The sequence below is a fragment of the Hemitrygon akajei genome, chromosome 9, assembly GCF_048418815.1.
Source record: "Hemitrygon akajei chromosome 9, sHemAka1.3, whole genome shotgun sequence".
Lineage (NCBI taxonomy): Eukaryota > Metazoa > Chordata > Chondrichthyes > Myliobatiformes > Dasyatidae > Hemitrygon > Hemitrygon akajei.
The window spans coordinates 45855875-45883111 of record NC_133132.1 but is presented as its reverse complement, the minus strand read 5'-3'; the positions used below and the strand labels follow the sequence as shown (position 1 = coordinate 45883111).

General features: G+C 39.1%; 1 protein-coding gene across 1 annotated transcript in view; it reads right to left on the bottom strand.

The window, feature by feature from the left end:
• armc2 (armadillo repeat containing 2) overlaps window positions 1-27237 on the bottom strand; it is a 98487-nt gene that overhangs the window by 24988 nt on the left and 46262 nt on the right. Inside the window, exons 8-12 of the mRNA XM_073055881.1 lie at window positions 26984-27159; window positions 25304-25406; window positions 23635-23858; window positions 7630-7775; window positions 2439-2538 (exon numbers count right to left, since the gene is read on the bottom strand). Of these exons, the coding sequence (XP_072911982.1) occupies window positions 2439-2538; window positions 7630-7775; window positions 23635-23858; window positions 25304-25406; window positions 26984-27159 (749 nt within the window). The remainder of the gene's footprint in view (window positions 1-2438; window positions 2539-7629; window positions 7776-23634; window positions 23859-25303; window positions 25407-26983; window positions 27160-27237) is intronic.

Genomic DNA, 27237 nt, shown 5'->3' with positions numbered 1-27237 from the left:
ACAAAAAAAAGGAAGTGATAAACTGACATATTGGAGGGAGATTGAAAATCTGGTTGAATGGTGCCATAACAACGTCTCATTCAATGTCAACAAAACCAAAGAGCTGATTATTGACTACATAAGGATGAAACCGAGGGTCCATGAGTCAGTACTCATCAAGGAATCTGCAGTGGAGAAGGTCAATAACTTTAAATTCCCTTGCTTTATCATTTCAGAGGATCTGTCCTGGGACCAGCATGTAAGTCCCATTACAATGAAGGCGCAGCAACATCCCTACTTTCTTATTTGGCGTGTCATCGAAAACTTTGATAAACTTCTATAGATGCACTGTGAGAGTATCCTGACTGGTTGCATCACACACTGGTATAGTAACACCAATGCCCACGAATAAAAAAAGCATACAAAAAGTAGTGGATACAGGCCAGTCCATCACAGGAAAAACCCACCCCACTAGTGAGCACATCTACAAAGAGTGCTGCCACAAGAAAGCTGGGTCCAGGATAGGTCATCTGAAATAGTGATACCCAGGAATTTTAAATTACAGGTCCTCTCCACCTCTGATCATCTGATGATTTCTGGCTCGTTGACCCTGGTTTCCCTCTCCTGAAGCCTAAAATCAGCTCCTTGGTCTTATTAACATTGAGTGAGAGGTTGTTGTTATTACATCACTCAGCCAAGTTTTCAATCTCCCTCCTGCATGCTGATTCATCACCCCCTTTTGATACAGTCAACAACAGTGGTGTCATCAGTAAACTTGTACATGGTGCTGGAGCTGTACATAGCCACACAGTCATAGGTGTAAAGTGAGTAGAGCAGGTGGCTAAGTACTCATCCCTGCAGTGTTCCTGTGCTGATGGAGATTTGCAGCATATTTATGGGCTTAAGATGCTCTGTTGTATACCTCTATTGTATTTGCTTCCACAACCACTCCTGGCAGCAGATTCCAGGCAAGGACCACTCTCTTAGTTAATAAAAAACCTGCCCTACACATCTCCTTTGAACTTTTCCCCTCTCATCTTAAATGCATGCCCCTTGCTATTAGGTACTTAAATTCTGGATAAAACATGCTAGCTATCTACTCTTTCAGTGTCTCTCATAACTTTATAAATTTTTATCACTGCTCCAGAGTGAACAGCCCTAGTTTGTTCCATCTTTTCTGTATAGCACATACCCCCATTTCAGACAACATCCTAGTAAATCTCTTTTGCAACCTCTCCAAAATCTCTACATTCTTCCTATAATGAGGCATCCATAATTGAATACCATACTCCAGATGCAGCCTAACCAGAGTCTTGAACTCAGTTAAGATAAAGATGCCATACACTTTCTTCAACACCCTTTCAATCTGTGCAGCCACTTTCAGGGAGACATGGACTTGGACTTTAAAATTCCTCTGTACATCCATATTGTTAAGGACCCTACCATTAACTGTATATTTCCCTGTATATTTGATCTTCAAAATTAAAACACCTTACATTTGCTTGCATTAAACTCCATCTGCCAATACTGTACCCATATCTGCAAGTAATCTATATTCCACTGTATCCTTTGGCAATCTTCTATACTATCCACAATGCCACCAATCTTTCTGTCATCTGAAAACTTAGTAAACCACCATCAATGTTTTCATCCAAGTCATTTTTATATATCACAAACAGTAGGGGTCACAGTATGGGTTCTAACAGAACACTGCCACTCATGGACCTTCAGCTTGATTAAGATTGATCAACCTCTACCTTTTGTCTTCTATGGACAAGCCAATTCTGATCCCATACTGTACATCTTAATCTTCTGGATGAACCTACCATGCAGGAACTTGTCAAATGCCTTACTAAAATCCATGCAGTCAACATTCACTGCTCTATCTTCTTTGATCACCTTCGTCATCTCTTCAAAGTTGATCAGACAAAGCTATGCTGACTGTCCCTCATGCATTTCCAAATGCTCATAAATCCTAGTGGTTAAAAATTCCATTAGTTAAAAAGACAACAAGCCCATGTCTATAATTAAAACTGTAATCATTAGTCTTTTATTCACAAATCTTTTTAAGACTTGGTTTGCAAGCTTAGAGAAATTAACTAATCAGAAGGTGACAAAGGGTTAACTTTCAGCTCTGAGTGACCAACACTGAAGGTAAAATGATGACACATTTTAAAAGACACCCATTAAATGTATATCAAAGTAGCAGTTCCTGATTAACAGCAGGTAACATTTCAGAAAGCAAAATGTATAAACTTAAATGCATTTGTGATCAAAATACAACTATTTTAGTGATCGGCCATGTTATAGAAAAAGTTCAAAAATGGGAGAAAGCAGATTACTTAAGTACTTAAACAGGAAATGGGGGGGAATTCTGTAAAAGCCATTGTACAATTATATCCATAACAGATAAACCCAAGTTGTTGAAACCCCATATTTTCAGTTAGAATAAAACTAACCTGCTTTCTTTGGTGTTGGTGGAGGATAGTCAAAAATAAGTGGTAACAGCTGAAGCACTCTGACAACACAAGGCAGCAGTCATTGTAGGTTGAGAGTTTGCTACAAACAAAAAAATGTTATTAGGGTGGTAATAGAGTAGTTTTGCTTGTGGTTGATATACCACAAGTTTCTCTGTCCTGCATCATTTTCCTGAGTGAAGTTACTCCATCCAAAAGCAAAATTTTGTAGCCTCCCAAATTAGTGTTCATGTTCATCCAAAATTTTTGTTTGAATCACTCCAAGATTCCATCTCTGCCAGAGGAGCTCTTAACAAAGTCATCACTGGCACCTCAGCCCTGTGATATAGGTAATATTTCTTGTTCTATTTGATATGTCTTTAGTCTATGATGTGGCTGAACCCCATTTTCCTCCTCCAATCTAAAACTGTAGGAGATCTGTGTCACCTTAATCAGTCTGACTGAGATAAAATTTGGTCCTCGTATCTGAAATACGCATACTTCCACTTCTATAATATCACTCAGCCCAACTTTGCACCCTGTTTAATTCCTATTCTAACACTCAGGAGGCAGAAGGAGGAGAAACCCATTGGTCCTCTGGGCCTACTCTGCCATTCAATAAGATCACAGCTTATCCTACCTTGACTTGAATGCCACTTTCCTGCTTTCTCTTTCCATAATCTTTGACTCCTTTATAGTTCAAGACTGTAAGGCTTGATTATCTCAACATGTTCTTGGCCAGTCTCTCCAATTCTCTGCATACACAGGTCACCTAAAACTATGCCACCAGAATCCCAATTCACACAGATCTAGCTACCTATTATGCTCCAGCTCACAGCTTTTGTATTAGTCAAGATTCTAGATTGCTTAATGACATTTTCTGTACACAAGTGTAAGGAGAACAAAATAATAGTTGCTCTGGATCTGATGCAGGACAAAATAAAAATACAAAAGATAAAGAATACAATAATAATAAAACACAATAAATACAAATGCTTAAGATAGTTTATATACATTGATTGTATGTTCATGAAATGACACTAGGCTGTACATTAAGTGACTGATGGGAAATAAAAATGTAGTGGTGGAGTTAGTGGGCAGAGGTGTTGCTCGGGGAAAGTAACTTTTTTTTTTGAGTCTGGTGGTCCCGGTGTGAATGCCACATAGCCTTCTCCCTGATGGGAGTAGGACAAACAGTACTTGAACAGTGTATGTGGGATCCTTCTCATGATGTTACTGGTCCTTTTCTGGCACCTTTCTGTACAGTGCCTATAAAGCGTAGTTTCCCCCCCCCCCCCCCAGAAGTTTTCATGTTTTATTATTTTACAACATTGAATCACAGTGGATTTAATTTAGGTTTTTTTTAGACTGATCAACAGAAAAAGACTCTTTCATGTCAAAGTGAAAACAGATCTCTACAAAGTGATATAAATAAATTACAAATACAAAACACAAAATAATTGATTGCGTAAGTATTCACCCTCTTTAATATGATGCACCAAATCATCACTGGTGCGGCCAATTGGTTTTAGAAGTCACATAATTAGTTAAATGGAGATCACCTGTGTGCAGTCAAGGTGTTTCAGTTGATTGTAGTAAAAATACACCTGTGTCTGGAAGGTCCAACTGCTGGTGAGTCAGAATCCTGGCAAAAACTACACCATGAAGACAAAAGAACACTCCAAGCAACTCCATGAAGAGGTTATTGAAAAGCACAAGTCAGGAGAAGGATACAAGAAAATTTCCAAGTTACGGAATATCCCTTGGAGTACTATTAAGTCAATCATCAAGAAATGGAAAGAATATGGCACAGCTGTAAATTTGCCTAAAACAGGTAGTCTTCAAAAACTGAGTCACTGAGCAAGAAGGAACTAGTGAGTGAGGCCACTAAAAGAGCTATGACAACTCTGGAGAAGTTACAAATTTCAGTAGCTAAGATGGGAGAGACTGTGCATACAACTACTGTTATCCGGGTGCTTCACCAGTCGCAGCTTTATTGGAGAGTGACAAAGAGAAAGCCACTGTTGAAAAAAAACTCACATGAAATCTTGGCTAGAGTTTGCCAGAAGGCATGTTGGAGACTCAGGTCAGCTGGAAGAAGGTTCTATGAAACCAAAATTGAGCTTTTTGGACATCGGACTATATGTTATGCTTGGCATAAGCCAAACACCACACATCACCAAAAACACACCATCCCTACTGTGAAGCATAGTGACGGCTACATCATGCCGTGGGGTTGCTTCACTGCTGCATGCCCTGGAAGGCTTGTGAAGGTAAAGGGTAAAATAAATGTAGCAAACCATAGGGAAATCCTGGAGGAACACATAATGCAGTCTACAAGAGAGCTGCGACTTGGAAGAAGATTTGTTTTTCAGTGAGATAATGACCTAAGGTACACAGCCAAAGCTACACAGGAATGCCTTAATAACAACAAAGTTAATGCCCTGGAGAGGCCAAGTCAGAGGTCAGAACTCAATCCAATTGAGATTTTGTGGCTGGACTTAAAGGGCTGTTCATTCATGATCCCCATGCAATCTGACAGAACTTGAGCAATTTTGTAAAGAAGAATGGGAAAATTTGCAGTGTCCAGATGTGCAAAGCTGATAAAGACCTATCCACACTGACTCAAGGCTGTAATTGCTGCCAAAGGTGTATCAGCTAAATACTGACTTGAAGGGGGTGAGTAATTATGCAATCAATTATTCTGTGTTTAATAATTGTAATAAATTTAGACCAATTTGTAGAAATTTGTCTTCGCTTTGACACAAAAGTGTCTTTTCTGTTGATCAGTGTCAAAAAAAAGCAAATTTTATCCACTGTGGTTCAATGTTCTTGAACAATAAAACATGAAAGCTTCCAAGGGTTTTATAAGCACTGCATATATGACCTTAATTGCTGGTGCCATAGATGTGTTGGGCAGTATTAACTATCCATTGTAGAGCCTTCCTGTTCACTGCAGTACAGTTTCCGTATGAAGCAGTGATGCTGTTTGTCAGGATGCTCTCTTCTGTACATCTGTAGAATGACCCGAGTATGATTTTGTAGAGTCCAGCTCCCTTCTGCCTCCTCAAAGTAGAGGCGTTTGTGATCTTTCTTGTCTGCGTAGGATGTGTTCCGGGAACCAGGAGTTTGAAACTGCTTGCAGTTTTAACTGCTGTGCTTCTGATGTAAAGGGAAGTGTGAGTGGTGCAAGTTCTTCTGAACTTGATGACAATCTTATTTTGTCTTGCTAACATTAAGGAAGAGGATATTTGCCTGGCACCAGGACTTGAGCTCTTCCTCTTCCTCTCTGTAGGGCATCTCATTATTGTTGGCGATGAGCCCCGCCACTGTCATCTCATCGGTAGACTTGATAATGTAATTGCCTGGGTGATTGCCCATGTAGCCATGTGTGAGCAGGGTGTACAGCATGGGCTCAACACACAGCCCTGGAAAACGTGTGTTGAGGATGATGGGGAGGAAGAAGTGGTTGTGCATCGGGATTACTGAGGTCTGTACATTAGCAAGTCCAACTCCCAGCTGCACAGTGGATTTTAGACTAAGCAATAGGAGCTTGTTCACCAAGGTTTGTGGGACAATGGTGACAATTCTGAACTGAAATCCAGAAACTGCATTCTGACATGAGTGCCTTCGAATAGGGCCGGAATTGAGTTTTTGGTCTGTGCTATTATCAGCCTTCAAAGCACTTCATGATGATTGGCATCAGTGCCAGTGGGCAGTAGTCTTTTAGTTCTGAAGGTGTAGAGTTCTTTGATACAGAGATGACTGTGGCTGATTTGAAGCATGTGGGGACAGCAGCCTGGATGAGTGAAGCATTGAAGATGTCTGTGAAGACGTCAGTAAGGTTGTATGCCCACTTGACTTCGGATGTTGTCTGGCCTGGCTGCCTTATGTGGGTTGACTCTGCAGAGTCCTTCTCACACCTGCTGCTCTCTCAGGCTGCTCACCTGGAGTAGGGTAGCTTTTGTGGGGGGCATTCTGTTGCATGCCCTGAAGTGTGCAAAAAGGTTGTTTAGAGCATCAGGGAGGAGGGTGTCAATGCTGTTTTCCCTTGTGTAGTCAGTAATGCCCTTGATGCCCAGCCGCATACACTGGGGATAGTTATCAGACAGGTGTTTCTGAATTTTTTTGTGTGTAGGTGATCTTTGCCCTCTTGATACCTAAAATGAGGATTCTCAGGGCGGTTCTGCCACTGGACTTGAAGGCAGCATCCCAGGCTTTTAGTAAGGAGTGCACCTCTGTGTTCAGCCAGGTGTTCTGGTTGGGCTGTGAGATGACCGCTCTTGAGGTACCAACATCATCTACATCGTCTGGATCTAGTTCATTTGTGGTGACCACCTTGGACATCTGCCAGTTGGTCTGTTCAAAACAGTCCTGAAGCACAGAGATCGCCGCTTAGACAATACGGTGATTGTCCTCTTGGCCGGTCTCTCCATTTTTAACAGCAGTCAGAATGTGAGTTAAGTATAGCAAAATGATAGAGAATGAAGAATCTTTTAAAGCAGTTTTATTACGCATACTACCTGTTTTGTTAAAATTAAAATGCCCCTCAATAAAGGCTATCTACCAGAATCAGTTTTGTATGATGCAGAACTTGTTGTTTTGTGGCAGCAGTACCTTGCAACGTTACAAAACTATAAACAACAGAAACTCAGGTAAGTTTTAATTTTGTACCTATTTTTGTTTATCAAAGGCTGTGAAACTTCTCTATAATTTAACATGAAATGTGTCTTGTGTGATAGGAAAAAAATACCAGTTTTCATTTTATCAACTTGGATATTCATAAAATATAAAAATAATTAATATATCAAAGTAGGAACAACTGGTAGACCCTCTATTAGCTTGAAATAGCATTCTACAGCTGCCTAGGGAGAGAAATATACACAAATTACAGATATATATCCCAGTTATAGAAAAAAAATCAATTTTAAATATGTCACTATACACAGAAAAAAGATGAAAAGAACTTTAAGCATTACAAATCATTAAAAAATTATTAGACAATTCTCAAATTAATTTCAATTGTGTTTTTCATTTTTGTAGCATAAAGTATTAAAATTACACTTATTCATAAGCACAGTCTTTATTCTATACTTAAAGAAAAAATGGACATCATTCTGAAATATTTTAAATTATTTAGAGATTTCCAACAGTAGCTCATTTAATGTTGTTTTTAATTTTTTAATTCTATTACCTGAATATTCTGGCTACATTCAGACAAATGTCTATGTCATTCAAATGCTGTTCCATTATCTCACACAGTTCCAATAGTGCTCCGGTGCTTAGGAACCTGCAGCGCGATTGAGGCAGATTTGCCAAGTTACGTAAAGTAGCAGTGACCTTCCAGTGAGAAAACACAAGTATTCAAAAACATGATTATTTTCAAAATGTTGTTACAATTTCTCAGTTAATTCACTAAGAAATTATGAAATATTTTAATTGGCAATTAAAAGAAAATGGGTAACATGTACAGTACCTATAGAAAGTATTCACTCCCCTTGAAAGTTTTCATGTTTTATTGTTTTACAACATTGGATCACAGTGGATTTAATTTGGCTATTCAAAAACTGATCAACAGAAAAGACTCTTGTGTCAAAGTGAAAACAAATTTCTACAAATTGGTCTAAAATAATTGACTGCATAATTACACAGGTCAGTATTTGGTAGATGCACCTTTGACAACAATTACAGCCTTGAGTCTATCTGGTTAGGTCTCCTATCAGCTTTGTACATATAGACACTGAAATTTTTCCCCACTCATCTTTACAAAACTGCTCAAGCTCTGTCAGATTGTATGGGGATCATAAATAAACAGCCCTTTTCAAGTCCAGCCACAAATTCTCAATTGGATTGAGGTTAGACTCTGACTTGGCCACTCCAGGACATTAACTTTGTTGTTTTTAAGCCATTCCTGTGTAGCTTAGGTCATTATCTTACTGGAAAACAAATTAATTTTGCCCTCTACCTTCACAAGGCTTTCAGAGCCTGCTGCAGTGAAGCATCCCCACAGCATGAAGCAGTCACCACCATACTTCACGGTAGGGTTGTAGGGTTGACGTGTTTTTGATGCCACAGCATGTAGTCTGATGGCCAAAAAGCTCAATTTTGGTTTCATCAGACCATAGAACCTTCTTCCAGCAGACTTCAGTGCACAGACCACATGCCTTCTGGCAAAGTCTAGCCAAGATTTCACGAGAAGCTTCCCCCCTCCCCCCAACAGAGGCTTTCTCTTTGCCACTCTCCCATAAAGCTGCAATTGGTGAATCACCCAGGCAACAATTGTTGTATATGCAGTCTCCCCCATCTTAGCCACTGAAGCTTGCAACTCCTCCAGAGTTGTCATAGGTCTCTTGGTGGCCTCCAAACACTAGTCCCCTTCTTGCACGGTCACTCAATTTTTGAGGACAGCCTACTCTACAGCTGTGCCACATTCTTTCCATTTCATGATGATTGACTTAACTGTACTCCAAAGGATATTCAGTGACTTGGAAATTGTCTTATATCCATCTCCTGCCTTGCGCTTTTCAAAAACCTTTTCGCGGAATTGCTTGGAGTGTTCTTTTGTATTCATTGTGTAGCTTTTGTCAAGATACTGACTCACCAGCAGTTGGACCTTCTGGATACGGGTGTATTTTTTACTACAATCAATTGAAACACCTTGAATGCATACAGGTCTTCAAAAACAGATCTCCATTTAGTGAATTATGTGACTTCTAAAACCAATTGGCTGCACCAGTGAGGATTTGGCGTGTCATATTAAAGGGAGTAAATACCTGTAAAATCAATTATTGTGTTTTATATTTGTAATTAATTTAAATCACTTTCTAGATATGTTTTTACTTGGACATGAAAGTCTTTTTCTGTTGATTAGTGTCAATAAAGTCAAATTTAAATCCACTGTTGTTCAACATTGTAAAACAATAAAACACGAAAACTTCCGGTGGGAGGGGTGAATACCTTTTATCAGCACTGCAAATTTACAAACATTGTCAAATGCAGCAGACATACAACTGTATCACACATACTTAGCTTAGCACTATATATATTTTTAGTAAAATATGTCTTTTAGTAACATTCCATCCCTAAAAATCAAACATAACAATGGGTTAAAGGAATTGCATACATTTTATAGTTATTTCTGATTTGTTAAACAAAATAGAATTTCCTCCAGTGTTCAAGGAAATACAAATAATTCTGCTACTTTATACCTGATTTTATTCTCCAGCAGCATTTCACAGAAATAAGATCAAATTTAATGGTCTGGTTTATTGGAGACTGCAAAGCTCCAACACTAGAAACTGATTTCTCAATCTGGATTATTCAATATAAAATTATTTGCAATTACCTGATGTCTAGACAACAATTGAATGTCATTCTAAATTACATAAATTACAAAGCATTCAGTCTCAAAATGCATAAATTAAATTGCCTTTCAAGAAACAGTATGAACATTTGCAACATAAAGCGTGCTTTTTCAGTGTCTTACTTAGGTTGCAAATGATAATACTGTTTCTCAGAAGATAAATTCTAGCCTTGGGTAAGTTTGTCTTGGACTGTACTGTTAAGTTCATTTGTTTGCAAATGCTTAGATCACTATCTAAAGTTAACCAGAAGTAACTGCCAGAACATATCTCAACCCCAGTCATCCAATGCTTATAGCTACCAATGAAAGCAATCTAAAATGGAAAATTAAACAAAACGCTCCTGTACACTTCCTAAAATCCATTTATAGAGTAATATATTTATGGGAGTAAAAATCGTTCACTCTAATCTGATAAGCAACAAAATAGTAGCACTGTGATAATTGAGGACCAACACCAATATTATCATTAAGCCTAGTGTCAAAGACAACATTGCTGTTGTGTGGCAAACTAATCTCCATCTTGTGGGGGATGTTTACTACATCTCTTCATGCTTTGCTCTGGACCGTGGCCCTAAGCTAATGTCAATCAAATTCTTCAGGAAATCGCCCATCAGTTTTCATTTTAAAGAGCATTCAATCATACACAGCACATTTCTACAGCCTCCAAAAGATCCACCATTTCAAACAGTTCTTGTCCCAGAAAGCTTGTTTCTTCCTCTTTCCACTCATGAGCTCCTTGCCTACTCCAGGGACACACCAGAACCACTCCACAACTTTAATAGTTTCCAATATTTTAGTCCACCCACCTTTTCATTTTTAAGATGAATATCTAAGCCAACTCCATCCCAAAAATAGATGGTCTGAAAGACCTCAATTTCTTCATTGAGCAGTTAACCAACCAGTCCTCCTCAACCTCCATTCTCTTCCACCTGGTTGAGTACTTTCTCATTAAACAACTTCTCCTTCAGTGTTACTCACTTCCTCCAATAAAAGGTGTAGAAATAGAAAGCTGTATTCTCACCTTTTTATGGGATACCCGGGACTTTTTAACCTCAATATATTAAATTCTATATCTCCTTCTTCTTGCTCTCAAAAAAAATTCAAGTGTTTCTTCACCCTTGCCACTTATTTCCACCCTGCACTCACTTTCAATTAGTCTATTACTAACATTTCTTTTCCCTTTCCAGACTTCTCAGTATTCATTTCAATGAATGGATTTGTGACCTGTAACCATTTCTAGCTTACAGACCCTGATAGCTAACGGACAATGCTTCCTTTAAATCTGGTGCCCAGTCTCCATCTCTGTCATGTCTATTCTGATAATGCCACTTTCCACATCTACACCTCCCAAAATTTCGATGAAACTCTTGACCTGAAATGTTAACTCAGTTTCTTCTTCCACAGATACCACATGACCTGCTGAGCTTTTCCAGCATTTTCTTTATTTTATATACGTATATATATCCTATAGGTCTACTGCAAAACTGACCTATTCCTCTGTTTCACCCCCCCCCCCCCCGGGAACATATCATGCATATACTTAATTGTTTTCTACACCCACGCCATTACATCTTGTGATTTGTGTACAAGGATCAATAAATACCTCCGAATATCAACAGTTAAATCCAATCTCACTTTTTTTAAAAGCTTGCTTTTCTAATCTTCCCACCAAAATGCACAACTTCATATTTACTCGTTAAGTGATCTTCTTACCTGATCACTTAAGCTGTTTATATTTATTTGTAACAAAAACAGAAAATGTTGGAAACACTCAGCAGGTCAGACAGCATCTGCGGAAAGAGAAACAGTTAGCACTTCAGACTGGAAACCCTTCAGAGCTGTGAAATTGAGAAAATGAGTTGGTTTTAAATTATAGAAGGTGGAGTTGGATTGAGAAAACTATCTCTGAGGGAAGAGGCCAGGGTTTCCCAGGTGATACCACAGTTAAGGTTAGTAGATGGAGAGAGAAAAAACATATATTAGAACTATGAAATACGGTCAGAATTCTTACTGAAAGCATAAAGACCAACACTTCATGTTCTGTCTAGACATGTTGGAATGTTTATTTCTACATTTCTTCACAATACAGAAGGCGGCCGATTTACTTCTTCGGGTCTATGTTGACTCTGACACCATTCCATTCCCCATTAATTTGCCCATTTACAGTATTCAAGACATAATATTGAATTCAATAATTTAATTTTGCTTATCCTGTTTGAATCAGAATTTACCAATTTTCACTAAGGTTATCCATCTGTAATATTAACTGAGTTGTTCTCTCTATTCAGACACTGCATTGTCCACTGGGCATTTCCAGCATTCTCCTCCCCTTTTCAGGGTTAACCAGAACTCTGACCAGCATTAACATGTACCTCGTTTTCTTTCTGTATAACTTTCTTTCCCAGCCTACCAACTGGGCAACTTCATAAACATTGGGATCACCTGGGCAATCCTGCCCTTAACCTATGAGATAAATTCCCTTTCTCCTATCCTTCACTCTCTTGCCCTCTATGCAGTTTAAGACCACTTGTTTTCTCACCTTCACAGTTGTGATGAAGAAGGGTCCTGAAAATGCTAACTCTTTTTTTTAAAACTATAGACACTGACTGATCTGTTGAGTACTGGCAGAACTTTCTGTTTTTGCTTTAGATTTGCACCATTTGCAGACTCTTTATTCCCATTTTGTCTGCTGCACGGCCACTTCATGCATTCTTGCTTGGCAGAAAGGCCACATACTTACCAATCATTGAACTGGAAACTCATACTTGGACAAACACAAGGGGAAAGGAAAAAAAACACAAAGCTAGAAGTAACCAGCTGCTTCATTAAAAGTTATAAATGCAGATTGTAACAATGAAGTCAATTAAAACATTCTTCAAAGAACTTATAATGTTTCAGCAATTCTGATTTAAAACAGAAACTTTCTCTTGAACATTAAAATAGATTCAATGTGCTATTCAAATAAAGCTATTGACACTAGAGATGCAACTCAGATTATAGTGCTTTAAGGAAATAGTCTGAATAAGTGGTGTCCTATATCTGGTTGAATATTTGACTTTTAAAATACTTTAAAAAAAAAACAAAATGAAAGGAAAACCAATGTAAAATGTTACTTTCATAATTATAGAGAAAAAAGATAATAGACATTAACATGCAACGTAGTAGGTCTTAAAATAGGGAGAAAGAAAACTCCAAAAGAAAAAAGAGAAATAAACAAAGGGAGAAAAATAAATTTTTAATGTTTGTTTTAATTTTTCATGAGTGGAAGAATAGCAACATGCTAATGCATCTAGTTAAATCAAATGGACATTCTAATTTTGATAAATAAAGCAAGCTCCTATGCAATGTCAAAGGGCTGGAGCAACATAAAGAGCAAAAAGGGAACAATTTATCAATTTGGCTGAACAACAGACTGATGCCAAAATGATTGATAATTTTACTTAAATGATCTCCCAGATTTAACAAAAATGATTATTTGTCCTGGTGTTACCTAGAAAAGGCCACAAAGGAGAGCAGAACAATTGTGGTAAAAACCATTGCTTAGAACCATGACCACCAATGCCAAATATTGGTAATTTTGTGTCATAAAAGGCATAACAACACTGGACAGCAATTTTTTTTTTGGAAAGTGTTGCTTCTTAAGAAATTTATTTTGGTTATGATAGACTGCTTAAAGCTGAACACAAATATAATTTCAGACTATTTGTATCATGTAGGAATTTGAAGAAACAAGAAATTAACCTTTATTGACTATAATACATTTAATCGCAACAGTGCTGATACTTTGGAATAGTTCAACTAAGCTAAACATGTTTTGTTGATGATTTTCATTTGTATTCAGTGTCTGGGCTTCTTGCTCAAGTGTACAACAATAATCAGCCAGCCCTGATACCGTTTCTCCATGACTGCAAGGTCCTGGTGAAACCTTTCTCCAAGTTCATCACTGACAGTACCAAGATTTACAGGGAAGAGGTCTAAATGAGGACACAAAAAATGATTCTTTAGTAACCTGTTGCAATTCATCTGCCACTTCTCAACCCAGTTTTGCATCCTATCAATGTCCTGCTGTAACTTCTGACAGCCCTCCACACTATACACAACACCCCCAACCTTTGTGTCATCAGCATACTTACTAACCCATCCCTCCACTTCCTCATCCAGATCATTTATAAAAATCACGAAGAGTAAGGGTCCTAGAACAGATCCCTGAGGCACACCACTGGTCACCGACCTCCATGCAGAATATGACCTGTCTACAACCACTCTTTGCCTTTTGTGGGCAAGCTAGTTCTGGATCCACAAAGCAATGTCCCCTTGGATCCCATGCCTCCTTACTTTCTCAATAAGCCTTGCATGGGGTACCTTATCAAATGCCTTGCTAAAATCCATACACACTACATCTACTGTTTTTCCTTCATCAATGTGTTTAGTGACATCCTCAAGAAATTCAATCAGGCTCATAAGGCACGACCTGCCCTTTACAAAGCCATGCTGACTATTCCCAATCATATTATACCTCTCCAAATGTTCATAAATCCTGCCTCTCAGGATCTTCTCCATCAACTTACCAACCACTGAAGTAAAACTCACTGGTGTATAATTTCCTGGGCTATCTCTACTCCCTTTCTTGAATAAGGGAACAACATCTGCAACACTCCAATCCTCTGGAACCTCTCCCATCCTCATTGATGATGCAAAGATCATTGCCAGCGGCTCAGCAATCTCCTCCTTTACCTCCCACAGTAGCCTGGGGTACATCTCATCCGGTCCCAGCGATTTATCCAACTTGATGCTTTCCAAAACCTCCAGCTCATCCTCTTTCTTAATACCAAGATGCTCAAGCTTTTCAGTCCGCTGCAAGTCATCACTACCATCACCAAGATCCTTTTCCATAGTGAATCCTGAAGTAAAGTATTCATTAAGTACCTCTGCTATTTCCTCCGGTTCCATACACACTTTCCCACTGTGACACTTGATAGGTCCTATTCTTTCACGTCTTATCCTCTTGCTCTTCACATACTTGTAGAATGCCTTGGGGTTTTCCTTAATCCTGCCCACCAAGGCCTTCTCATGGCCCCTCCTGGCTCTCCTAATTTCCTTCTTAAGCTCCTTCCTGTTAGCCCTATAATCTTACAGATCTCTAACATTACCTAGCTCTCTGAACCTTTTGCAAGCTTTCCTCTTCTTCTTGACTAGATTTACTACAGCCTTTGTACACCACGGTTCCTGTACCCTACCATAACTTCCCTGTCTCATTGGAATGTACCTATGCAGAACTCCACACAAATATCCCCTGAATATTTGCCATAATTCTTCCGTAATTTTCCCTGAGAACATCTGTTCCCAATTTAAGCTTCCAAGTTACTGCCTGATAGCCTCATAATTCCCCTTTCTCCAATCAGACGCTTTCCTAACTTGTCTGTTCCTATCCCTCTCCAATGCTATGGTAAATGAGATAGAATTGTGATCACTATCTCCAAAATGCTCTCCCACTGAGAGATCGGACACCTGACCAAGTTCATTTCCCAATACCAAATCAAGTACAGTCTCTCCTCTTGTAGGCATTGTGTCAAGAAACCTTCCTGAACACACTTAACAAACTCCACCCCATCTAAACTCCCTGCTCTACAGAGATGTCAATCAATACTGGGAAATTAAAATCTCCCACCATGACAACTCTGTTATTATTATACCTTTCCGGGATCTGTTTCCCTATCAGCTCCTCGATATCCCTGTTACTATTGGGCGGGCTATAAAACACATGCAGTTCCTAACCTCCACCCACAGAGACTCCATAGACAATCCCTCCATGACGTTCACCTTTTCTGCAGCCGTAACACTATCTTTGATCAACAATGCCACCCCCCACCTATTTTGCCTCCCTCCCTGTCCTTTCTGAAACATCTAAAACCCGGCACTTGAAGTAACCATTCCTGTCCCTGAGCCATCCAAGTCTCTGTAATGGCCACCACATCATAGCTCCAAGTACTGATCCACGCTCAAAACTCGTCTGCTTTGTTCAAAATACTCCTTGCGTTAAAATAGGCACATCTCAAACCGTCAGTCTGAGCACATCCCTTCTCTATCACCTGCCTATCCTCCCTCACACACTGTTTCCAAGCTTTCTCTAATTGTGAGCCAACCGCCTTTTCCCCAGTCTCTTCAGTTCTGTTCCCATCCCCCAACAACTCTAGTTTAAACTTGCCCCAGTAGCCTTAGCAAACCTTCCCGGCAGGATATTGGTCCCCTTCGGATTCAAGAGCAACCCGTCCTTTTTGTACAGGTCACCCCTGCCGCAAAAGAGGTCCCAATAATCCAGAAATCTGAATCCCTGCCCCTTGCTCCAATCCTTCAGCCACGCATTTATCCTCCACCTCATTCTATTCCTGTACTCACTGTCATGTGGCACAGGCAGTAATCCCAAGATTACTACCTTTGCAGTCCTGCTTCTCAACTTCCTTCCAAACTCCCTGTAGTCTGCTTTCAGGACCTCCTCCCTTTTCCTGCCTATGTCGTTGGTACCAATATGTACCACGACCTCTGGCTGTTCTCCCACCCACTGCAGGATATCGTGGACTCGATCTGAAACTTCCCGGACTCTGGCACCTGGGAGGCAAACTACCATCCGAGTTTCTTTCCTGCATCCAGAGAATCACCTGTCTGACCCCCTAACAATAGACTCCCTTATCACTCCTGCCTTTCTCTACCCTTCTGAGCCACAGGGCCAGACTCTGTGCCAGAGGCACGGCCACTGTTGCTTCCCCCAGGTAGGCTGTTCCCCCCCCCCCCCCCCAACAGTACTCAAACAGGAGTACTTATTGTTCAGGGGGACAGCCACAGGGGTATCTCTAGTACCTGACTCTTGCCCTTCCCTCTTCTGACTGTTACCCACTTGTCTGTCTCCCATGGCCCCGGTGTGACCACCTGTCTACAACTCCTTTCCATCACCTCCTCACTCTCTCTGACCAGACGAAGGTCATCGAGTTGCATCTCCAGTTCCCTAACACGGTTCCTTAGGAGCTGCAGCTCGACACATCGGGTGCAGATATGGCCGTCTGGGAGGCTGGGAGACTCCAGGACCTCCCACATCTGACACCGAGTACAGAGAACCGGCCTCATACACATACTTCCTTTCCACAATTAACACAGGTAAACCTACCTCGCCTTGTCTCATTACCGCCTAAGCCCATTGAGCCAAAGCCCTCTCACTCCGCTGCCCGCTGGATATGGCGGTCTTCTTTTTAAACTTTTCCCGCTCTACTGGCTGACGTCACGCACCTGCACAGTCTTGCCTCTCTTTACCCTGAGTATTAAAGTGCTTTCTCTCCAAAGGAGAGAAGCCCAGGCTTTGTCTTGGTCACAAATTTTACACCCAGACCTCATGGGCTTTCTTAATAAGTCATATTCTGTCTTTGAGTTTTAAGTGTCTATCCATCACAAATACAACAGAAGGCATCGTGCTGTTGCAACATTAGTGAGATATTTTGCTATCACAAATACTTCTGATAATACAATTACATTGTTATAATGAGTACATACAATATGCTATGTGCGTAGAGCATGCGCAGCAACATGATCACAATCCGATATCCAATATACTTATAAACCCAGTGAATAGAACAGTGTGTGCATGATGCTTTTATAGCCTGTCCTTCCATGCAGCATCCACTCTGTTTAAGCATACCCAGGCATTCCTAGACGAGATAGAAAACTTTTCAGCTTACTTTGTGGGCAACATTTTAATTGACTTATATTAAGAATTGAAATAACAAATACAGGTGATTTTTAAAAAATGGTGCATGATATGGAAATTTCATGGTGACTTTCATGATCAGCGGCTCAAATCGGTAAGTTATACCCAAAAGTATTCAGGAATTAAAATCTTTGTTGTACAGTGTAACGGTTTTAAGGTTCAAAGAGAATGAAAGGCCTTACTTGCTTTCCAAAATTACATTACTTCAGAGACACATCATGCTGATATACTTAATCCACTCATCAATAATCCTCCAAGTTACTCGATGTCCATCAATCTGGGTGTCTTCTCCCTATGCTTAACTTCCCGATCCCCTCCACTTCTGCTTTCACTTGCTCATCTTTCCTCCCTTTACTGTTTCCACCCATTACCCACCAGCCTCTCAAAACTGCCCCTCCCTCCCCTTCACCTGGCTCTGTGTGCCTATCACCCCCACCTTACCTGGTTCTACCCATCAACTACTAGCCCCCATCTTACCCCCTGCCCCTCACCTCTTTATACTAGCCAGCTTTCCTCCACCAGCCCAGTCCTGATGAAGGGTCTTGACCGGAAAAACTGAGCATCCCTTGGCCTCTGCAGATGCTGCTCGACTCAGAGTTCTTCCAGCAGTTTTTTTTTCATTCTAATGCAAACTAGGAAGTAAGACAGTACGCAGCAGTTTAAGAAAAAATATTATGAGAAAGAAGGTGTTAGTGATACATGAGGAATAAGGTTCTGACTTTAGGGACAGTTTTATGTTTGAATAGCCGACGTGTCCAGAAAACTGGATCTCACTAGTTCATCTTTTACATGGATTGAGGGAGAAAGTTATGCAAAAAGTAGATTTCAGAAACTCTACGCACCTCTACTTCACCAAATCATCATATCATACAGACAGAGCAGCCTAAAGTGAGCATGTCCTCGGGTCTGATAAGGTAGCAAGACAGACCCTGAATACAAAAGAAGGAACATTATGTTAGCCAGAGGCTCAAGTTACTACACAGAATACAGCTGGAGTACCCAGCTTAGCCAATTGTGCATTGTGGCTAAAAATTTTCCTATCTGTATATTAATATTAAGTAATGTTGATCATCAATCTGATGTTTACCCAGTTCATAACTCAAATTTAGTTGAAAAGGTTCCTAGGGATAGTTTTTGTGGACATTGTGGGAAGTAGGAGTCAGCATACGGGTAGGGTCAGGGATGAGGAGCATGCAATGTTAAGGGCAGTAAATGAAGAGTTAGGGGAAGGAGCTGGAAGTCAGAGCACTCCAAAGTTAGAGGCCAACAATCCCTGAAGACAAAGGTCCAAGGTCTGAGGTCTGCGGCCCTCAAGAATGAGGGGCAGTGATCCTGGAGGTCAGAGGCCCAAGATCAGCGAGTCCCGGATTGGAGGCCTGAGGTTTTGAGGCCCAAAATTGGTGAGACCAGTAACTACTCCTCTTTGTCGCCCCCCCCCCAACATTTTTGCCCCCCATTCACCATCTCTTGGGCCATCGTACCCCTTCTCTTCTCTTCTCTTGCCTTTATGATCTACCTATAACCTTCTTTTGGTTCTTCACCTCTCTTATCAGATTCCTTCTTCTTTAGCTCTTCACCTCTTCTGCAAACTACCTATCTTCTCCCTCACTTAGTCTCATTTGTCACCTGCCAGCTTGTACTGCCCCTATTTCTCCCTGCCCCACCTGGCTATCCCCCTTCCTTTCCAGTCCTGATGAAGGGTCTGGTCCCAAGACAGTGATTGTTTACTCCTTCCATGAAAGCTGCCCGACCTGCTGCATTCCACCAAAATTGAGGGTATTGTTTATAGACTTTTAAACCAGTTTTTGTATGTCAAGAGCACCATCCACTGGCTGCTTTGAGAAAAAACTAAAGCTTTTCAGAAAATGTATATTGTAAATATTTGATATGCTTTTCATTGAAATAATAGCCTTGGCATCTATATCTTATATTCATTCCACCACTTTAATGAATTTAATGATTGTGGTAGAAAAGGCAAATCTCAATTAGTTTCTCTCCTTTACCTTGAATATTTTTAAAGCACCAAGGACAAAAAACAGAATGGAAATCTAGCAGGACTGTTAATATAAAATAAATGGATGCTAATTATCAAGAAAGTTGCATTCCATAAGTTGTATATAATCATATAACAATTACAGCATGGTAACAAGCCATCTCAGCCCTTCTAGTTCGTGCCAAACGCTTACTCTCACCTAGTCCCACTGGCCCGCACTCAGCCCATAACCCCCCCCATTCCTTTCCTGTCCATATACCTATCCAATTTTACTTTAAATGATAATACCAAACCTGCCTCTACCACTTCTACTGGAAGCTCGTTCCACACAGCTACACTCTGAGTAAAGAAATTCCCCCTCGTGTTATCCTTAAACTTTTGCCCCCTAACTCTCAACTCATGTCCTCTTGTTTGAATCTCCCCTACTCGCAATGGAAAAAGCCTATCCACGTCAACTCTATCTATCCCCTTCATAATTTTAAATACCTCTATCAAGTCCCCCCTCAACCTTCTACGCTCCAAAGAATAAAGACCTAACTTGCTCAACCTTTCCCTGTAACTTAGGTGCTGAAACCCAGGTAACATTCTAGTAAATCTCCTCTGTACTCTCTCTATTTTGTTGATATCTTTCCTATAATTCAGTGACCAGACTGTACACAATACTCCAAATTCGGCCTTACCAATGCCTTGTACGATTTTAACATTACATCCCAACTCCTATACTCAATGCTCTGATTTATAAAGGCCAGCATACCAAAAGCTTTCTTCACTACCCTATCCACATGAGATTCCACCTTCAGGGAACTATGCACCATTATTCCTAGATCACTCTGTTCTACTGCATTCTTCAATGCCCTACCATTTACCATGTATGTCCTATTTGGATTATTCCTACCAAAATGTAGCACCTCACACTTATCAGCATTAAACTCCATCTGCCATCATTCAGCCCACTCTTCTAACTGGCCTAAATCTCTCTGCAAGCTTTGAAAACCTACTTCATTATCCACAACGCCACCTACCTTAGTATCATCCGTATACTTACTAATCCAATTCACCATCCCATCATCCAGATCATTAATGTAAATGACAAACAACATTGGACCCAGTACAGAACCCTGAGGCACACCACTAGTCACCGGCCTCCAACCTGACAAACAGTTATCCACCACTACTCTCTGGCATCTCCCATCCAGCCACTGTTGAATCCATTTTACTACTTCAATATTAATACCTAACGATTGAACCTTCCTAACTAACCCTCCGTGTGGAACCTTGTCAAAGGCCTTACTGAAGTCCATATAGACAACATCCACCGCTTTACCCTCATCAACTTTCCTTGTAACCTCTTCAAAAAATTCAGTAAGATTTGTCAAACATGACATTCCACACACAAATCCATGCTGACTGTTCCTAATCAGACCCTGTCTATCTAGATAATTATATATACCATCTCTAAGGATACTTTCCATTAATTTACCCATCACTGACGTCAAACTGACAGGCCTATAATTACTAGATTTACTCTTAGAACCCTTTTTAAACAATGGAACCACAAGAGCAATACGCCAATCCTCCGGCACCATCCCTGTTTCTAATGACATTTGAAATATTTCTGTCAGAGCCCCTGCTATTTCTACACTAACTTCCCTCAAGGCCCTAGGGAATATCCTGTCAAGACCCAGAGATTTATCCACTTTTATATTCCTTAAAAGCGCCGGTACTTCCTCCTCTTTAATCATCATAGTTTCCATAACTTCCCTACTTGTTTCCCTTACCTTACACAATTCAATATCCTTCTCCTTAGTGAATACCGAAGAAAAGAAATTGTTCAATATCTCCCCCATCTCTTTCAGCTCCACACATAGCTGTCCACTCTGATTCTCTTAAGGAACCAGTTTTATCCCTCACTATCCTTTTGCTATTAATATAACTGTAGAAACCCTTCAGATTTATTTTTACCTTACTTGCCAAAGCAACCTCGTATCTTCTTTTAGCTAGAGAAAACAAATAATTAACAATTTCTCTTACATTTTAACCTTAGGTTATTGGTACTACATGAAAAGCTGGAATGTGAAAAGAGAATTGCAAAGCACATGACAAGATATATATGTAAAACTTTGAGGGAGTCTTTAGTTTAGATGCTCATAAATCAGTATCAAACTGCTTTGCTAATAATTGTTTGAAAATTACATAAATGAATTATTACCATGCATGGCAAAAAAAATCTACCCTAAGCTTTCATCTAGAATTGGTACCTCACTTGTAAAGAAGTTTCTTAATTTGGATTTTGATTTGTTATTATGTGGAGCACCTAAATATTACAGGGAAAGGTTGGGGTATTTATTTTTACAGTGCCCCTGAACTAGCGATCTGGACAGCAATGCTAGAATCAGATGGTCTTTAAAATAGGGAAAATATGAAGGAAAGGCAAAATAAGTAAACAAGGATATAAACAAGAGAAATCAGCAACACAAACAAAATGCTGGAGGAACTCAGCAGGCCAGGCAGCATCCATGGAAAAAGAGTACAGTCGACGTTTTGGGCCGAGACCCTTCAGCAGGATATAAATTGTTACACACATGTATATTTTAAACATAGGTTTAAACTGTTATTTTTCCCCTGTTCTTATTCTCCAAAATATTGACAATGTGAAATGATGGCCTGATTTACTATGCAGTAATTAATATGTGAACCTAAACAGCAAATCTTAAAGCTGAGTTCAAGGTCTTGGTCGGAGTGTTATCAAACAAAATTTTACATCAAATCACATCAACCAGGAACTAAATGAAGTAAGTCTTAATGAGTGCTTCAAAGGAAAAGAGGCAGAGAGGTTTTGGGAAGAAATTTCATAAAAAGCTCCAAGGTCTGGGTTTGAGTTCTATTGGTGAAGAGATTATAGCCTGAGTAGGCACAGAAGTAATATTCCAGTAGGATTTTAAGAATGAGAAGATAACAGAATGAGGGATATGTTAGATGGAGAAAAGAGATTTAAAACCAGAGATGTGAATTTTAAAACTGTGGCATTGCCATGCTGATCCTAATAAATCAGCTTGCACGTGCATGAATGATGGGCACAATTTGGGATGAGTATAAGGGTTTTGTATCCTAAGTTTATTAATGCTTATTCTTACTTGTACAACCTAATTTTTTTCCTCACCATTTCTAAATGACAATATGCAGCTAAAACATGGCAAGTACTGAGGCCCTCTGTTGGTCTGGAATGACTATGGAAGTTGCGTTCCAGCTGTCTACACGATATACAAGCTGGTATGGAGAGCAAGCTGTTGCCCATGCAGCCGATGAATCCAAAGGAACGACAGAGACCGATATGGTTTGGCACCAGTGGTGTTACAGGAATTGACAGTCAGTGTTGAACTCAATGTAGGACTACCTCAGAGACTCCAGCTCTGGATTTTACCTCCCGAAGCCTTTTCCATGAGTGGGTATAGCCGCAAATCAGTGGAGGTTTGAAATCAGAGTTTTCCTTCTCCTACATGAGCTGTCAACCACAGCTGACAAGCTCTATCTGCACAGAGTGGCTGGTTTTAAAGCACCAGTAGCCTGCCAATCCCTTCCCCTGTCAATAGAAATGGTTCCACTGGGCTTAATAACCAAGCCACACATGAAGGCCAGAAGCTTGAGTTGGTTGTCAGAGGCTATTTGAGATGCATGCTTTGGGAACATTTAATAGGTAGTGGGAGCTTATCCCCACTACCACTCCCGGCTACAACAACCTTAAAAAAAAAGTAATCTATAAACATACTGTGAGTAAAAATTATGCACTCCTACACATTTCATAAGAAAAGCATGATTATACAAGAGCTACAATACAATCCAATACTGAAATTAAAGCTATTAAAATTTCATTACTCTGTTATGAACAAAAACTGGTAACACTAAGTTAAATTGAGAAAGTTTCATAGATGCCTACAAGAGACATAGGATGATCTTGGTCATTGAGCAAACCATCACAAAAATGCAACATGTGGAGAAATAATGAAGAGAATTTTCACATAATTTACCTACTGTTAAGCATTAATAATGATGATCATCAGCATGCAAGTATAACAAATTACCAGATACTGACCTGGACCAGCAGGTGTCCTGAACCACAAAAATATGTGTCACTTGTTCTGTTAGCGTCATTTATCTCCTTCATCAACTGTACCAAAGATTCAACTAGACCTTTGTTGAGCAGGTCCTTGAGTAAAATCACATTCCCAGTAAGGAATTTAATTGTTCCCATAAAATACAAAAATGCATCAATGTTGCTGAGTGGATCTGCAAATCTGAAGACCTCCAATAAACAATCTACAAAGAAAAGTCTTCAGTCAGCTTTCAATATTTAACAAAAAGAATGTGAAAATACATTCATTCAAACCTTACCTAGTAAATTAATTTAGAAAGTAGCAAATAATTTACAGATGCATTAACAACAGCAGCAAAATTGTGAAAACTTTTCAGAAGCCTTAGTAATACATTTAATTACCGGTAATATTTGGTAAGTAATAATATTATAGAATATATGCTGGGTAGGGTGTCATGAATCACAAGTAAAAACCACTATTTTGAATCAAATACCTCTGTTGCATTAAAAACACAGAAAAATCCTAACTTTTATTCTTTAATATAAAATTAATATTCAGAATGTCCCAGCTAAAGTGGATAATATATATTATTATAGATGGAAGATAAAAAATGAGATAGCCACTAGTCCTGAACCTGTAATTTCCTATACCAGGGTATAAACACAAATTAAATCATTTTGATCAATCCACACATTGCTGCTTTATTGTATCTCAATTATCCTGTGAACTGTTTCTATAATAAATCTGTCTGTACAAGCTTATATCCAGACTTAGGGCAATTAACATATGCAAAGTCTCAGTGAATCAGAATTCAACTAACATTTTTTTTTAAATTTTAAAGAGAAGGAATTGAGGTCTATGGGGAACTGGGAAAACGTGCAGATGGGGATTGGGGAAGATTAGCCAGAATCACATTGAATGGCAGGGTAAACTGAGTGACCAACCTCTGCTCCGATTTTCATGTGTTCTCAAGCTCCAATTCAAATACTTCATTCAAAATTACAGAAGAGAGTTTTTCATCCATGCAGGCAAGGCAACATTTATTTTTAAATTTAAAAAATGAAATAGAACTTAGCAATCTTTCACATGAATTACTTGTCATTAATATTATCCATGAGCAGACCAATTGATTTATTTCATTTATAGACATGCACTTCTCTAATTATTGCTAGCACATGGCAGTACATTACAGTAAAACACAAGGCAGAACCTGACTTGCAAACCTGTGTCAAATTGCTGGCATTCCTCATGAAAATGTCACAAGAGATTGGATGGTCACACCTGTGGTGATGCTAGGAGGATTTTAATTACCCTTTCATTGACTGAAATGATTTTACAGTAAAGAGAAAGATGGAGAGGATAATATTAGAAAAAAATGGAAAGAAGGATAGGAATGTTATCAGGGAAACTTACTTCATCAGAATGCTTGCAACCCGGTAAGGAAGGAGGGTCAGGTACAGGATCGTTTCTGGGCTTACTGAATTGCGAAGTGTGCTAGAGGAGCTGAACACTTAAGTGTGCTTCTATTTCTTTTCTTTCAAACACAACATGAATTATCAAAGATACACATAGCATCTAATTGTAGATTATATTGCATAACAGATCAGCTATTCCTGTCAAGCTGTGTTTTTTAAAGAATACAAGTATTTTTAAAGAAAATCAACTTACCCAAGATTTCATCATTTTGGAAGAGACCATCATTATTCTCACTCCTACTAACTTTGAACATCAATTTACAGACATTAAGAAGATTTCTTCCACTTACTTTCAGCTGGAAAAAAAATTTAAGAAATTTTTAAAAAGTTGAATTGCTATTTTGATATGATAATCTAAGTATTACTTGATTATGTCCATCTCTGAATTATAATATTGTAGTAATTGTGAACTCTGCAAACTCTGGCTTCTACCACTATAAAAATAGTAGGTATTGAAAATGTTCTGGTTAGTCAGCATCTGTGGGAAAAGGGAGTTAATGTTTCAAGTCTATACCATTTCTTCTGTTCTGTTTCTCTCTTCAAAGATGTCCTTTTGGAGTATCTTTGGCATTTTCTGGTTTTACTTCTGATTTCCAGCATCCGTCGTTGTTCACTACTTATCTGCAAACGTGTTGAATTGTCTGATCTGCTCTCACACCTCGACCTGGCCCTCGCCTACACTTACATCAATGATCTTTTTCTCAGCCATTCTGGGACTGTTTCAACTAATCCTAGACCCAGATTTGCCTGAATGTGCAGCAGACTCCATGAACCAAATCAATCACATTACTGGATGGAAGCAATAAACTGCAATGCACCAGGAGATATGTATTTACAAGAAACAATATCTACCATTGTAAAATGCTCTGCAAACCTAATGCTGTGATTTAGTTATTTTAAAAAGGTACAAAAGATTGTTTTGTTTGTTTTGTCTGAGTTGTCCTCAAATTAAACTTTTTTTAAAATTAATCTTGCAATTTAGGTAGATCTTTCTGATTATTTTTCTAGGAACTCTCTAATAACTACATCACTTAAATCATATTTTGTGCATCTTATTACATATTAAAGACAGAGAACAATAATAACAATCACTGAAAAATAAGCCAACTAGTCCAGTTGGCTTTGATTTGAACTTTGAGTTCAACTTTGATTTCTAAGTTTATCCTTCTTTGTTAAAATTATCAATGTACCAGTTTTCTATGAGTCTGGGCATTCAGAACATTTGTATTGAAATGATCCGCAGAATTATCACTAATTACTAATGCTCTACTGGAGAACATATAAGAGTGTTGAATAGGAAGAGGTGCTCTTTAAAATGCCAATTCCAAAATTCATCTTGAAAAAGCTATGTAATTTGACTATCTAAATGTTGTAGTTAAAAAAGTCTAGTAACATACCGGTAACTATTGTTCCACCATACTCTACTCTCATGATGGCAATTAGTTGTGGCAATAAGAAAACGATTATTTTTGAATACATTAATAGTGGGAAGATTATATTACTGGCTGAGTAGATCAAATCATGATGGCAGATGTGAGATTTAAATTTAGCAAAAATGTCAGGAAATCAAACAAAAGCTAAGTTGAGCACTGGTGACCATATAACTAACAGAATGCCATAAAAGCAATTGTTTACTAATGGGCTTCATGGAGGAAATTTCTAACCTTTGCACTTCAAACACTGTTCTTCAATCTGATACTTCGACTAAGTCTAACAAGATCCAATATAAAGTCTCATGGACAGTTTATAAGCAAATCCATTTACTGGCCACTGATCACAGAGTCCAAGTCCGTTAATTTTGTTTGGAAGTCCAAATGCATGTGCTAAGACCTAGAAAAAGTCCAGAACTGGAACTCTAAAGAATGAAACTTACCGCTAATATAAGTTTCGCCAGCTGAATGGAAAGTTGATCTGAGCCAACATCCACAAGTTTATATAATGTCTTCAAAAGAACAGCTCTCCTTTTACACATTTTCCCCAGCATGTTTCCCTTATGTAGAGTGTGATAGAGTCTGTAACATGCTTTACAAAGGTGTTCCACATTGTTGCCTAAGCAGAATAAACAAACTCTGCAATTACATATAAAACCATCTTTATATAATTCTATTTTCTTTGGAATCTCTTATA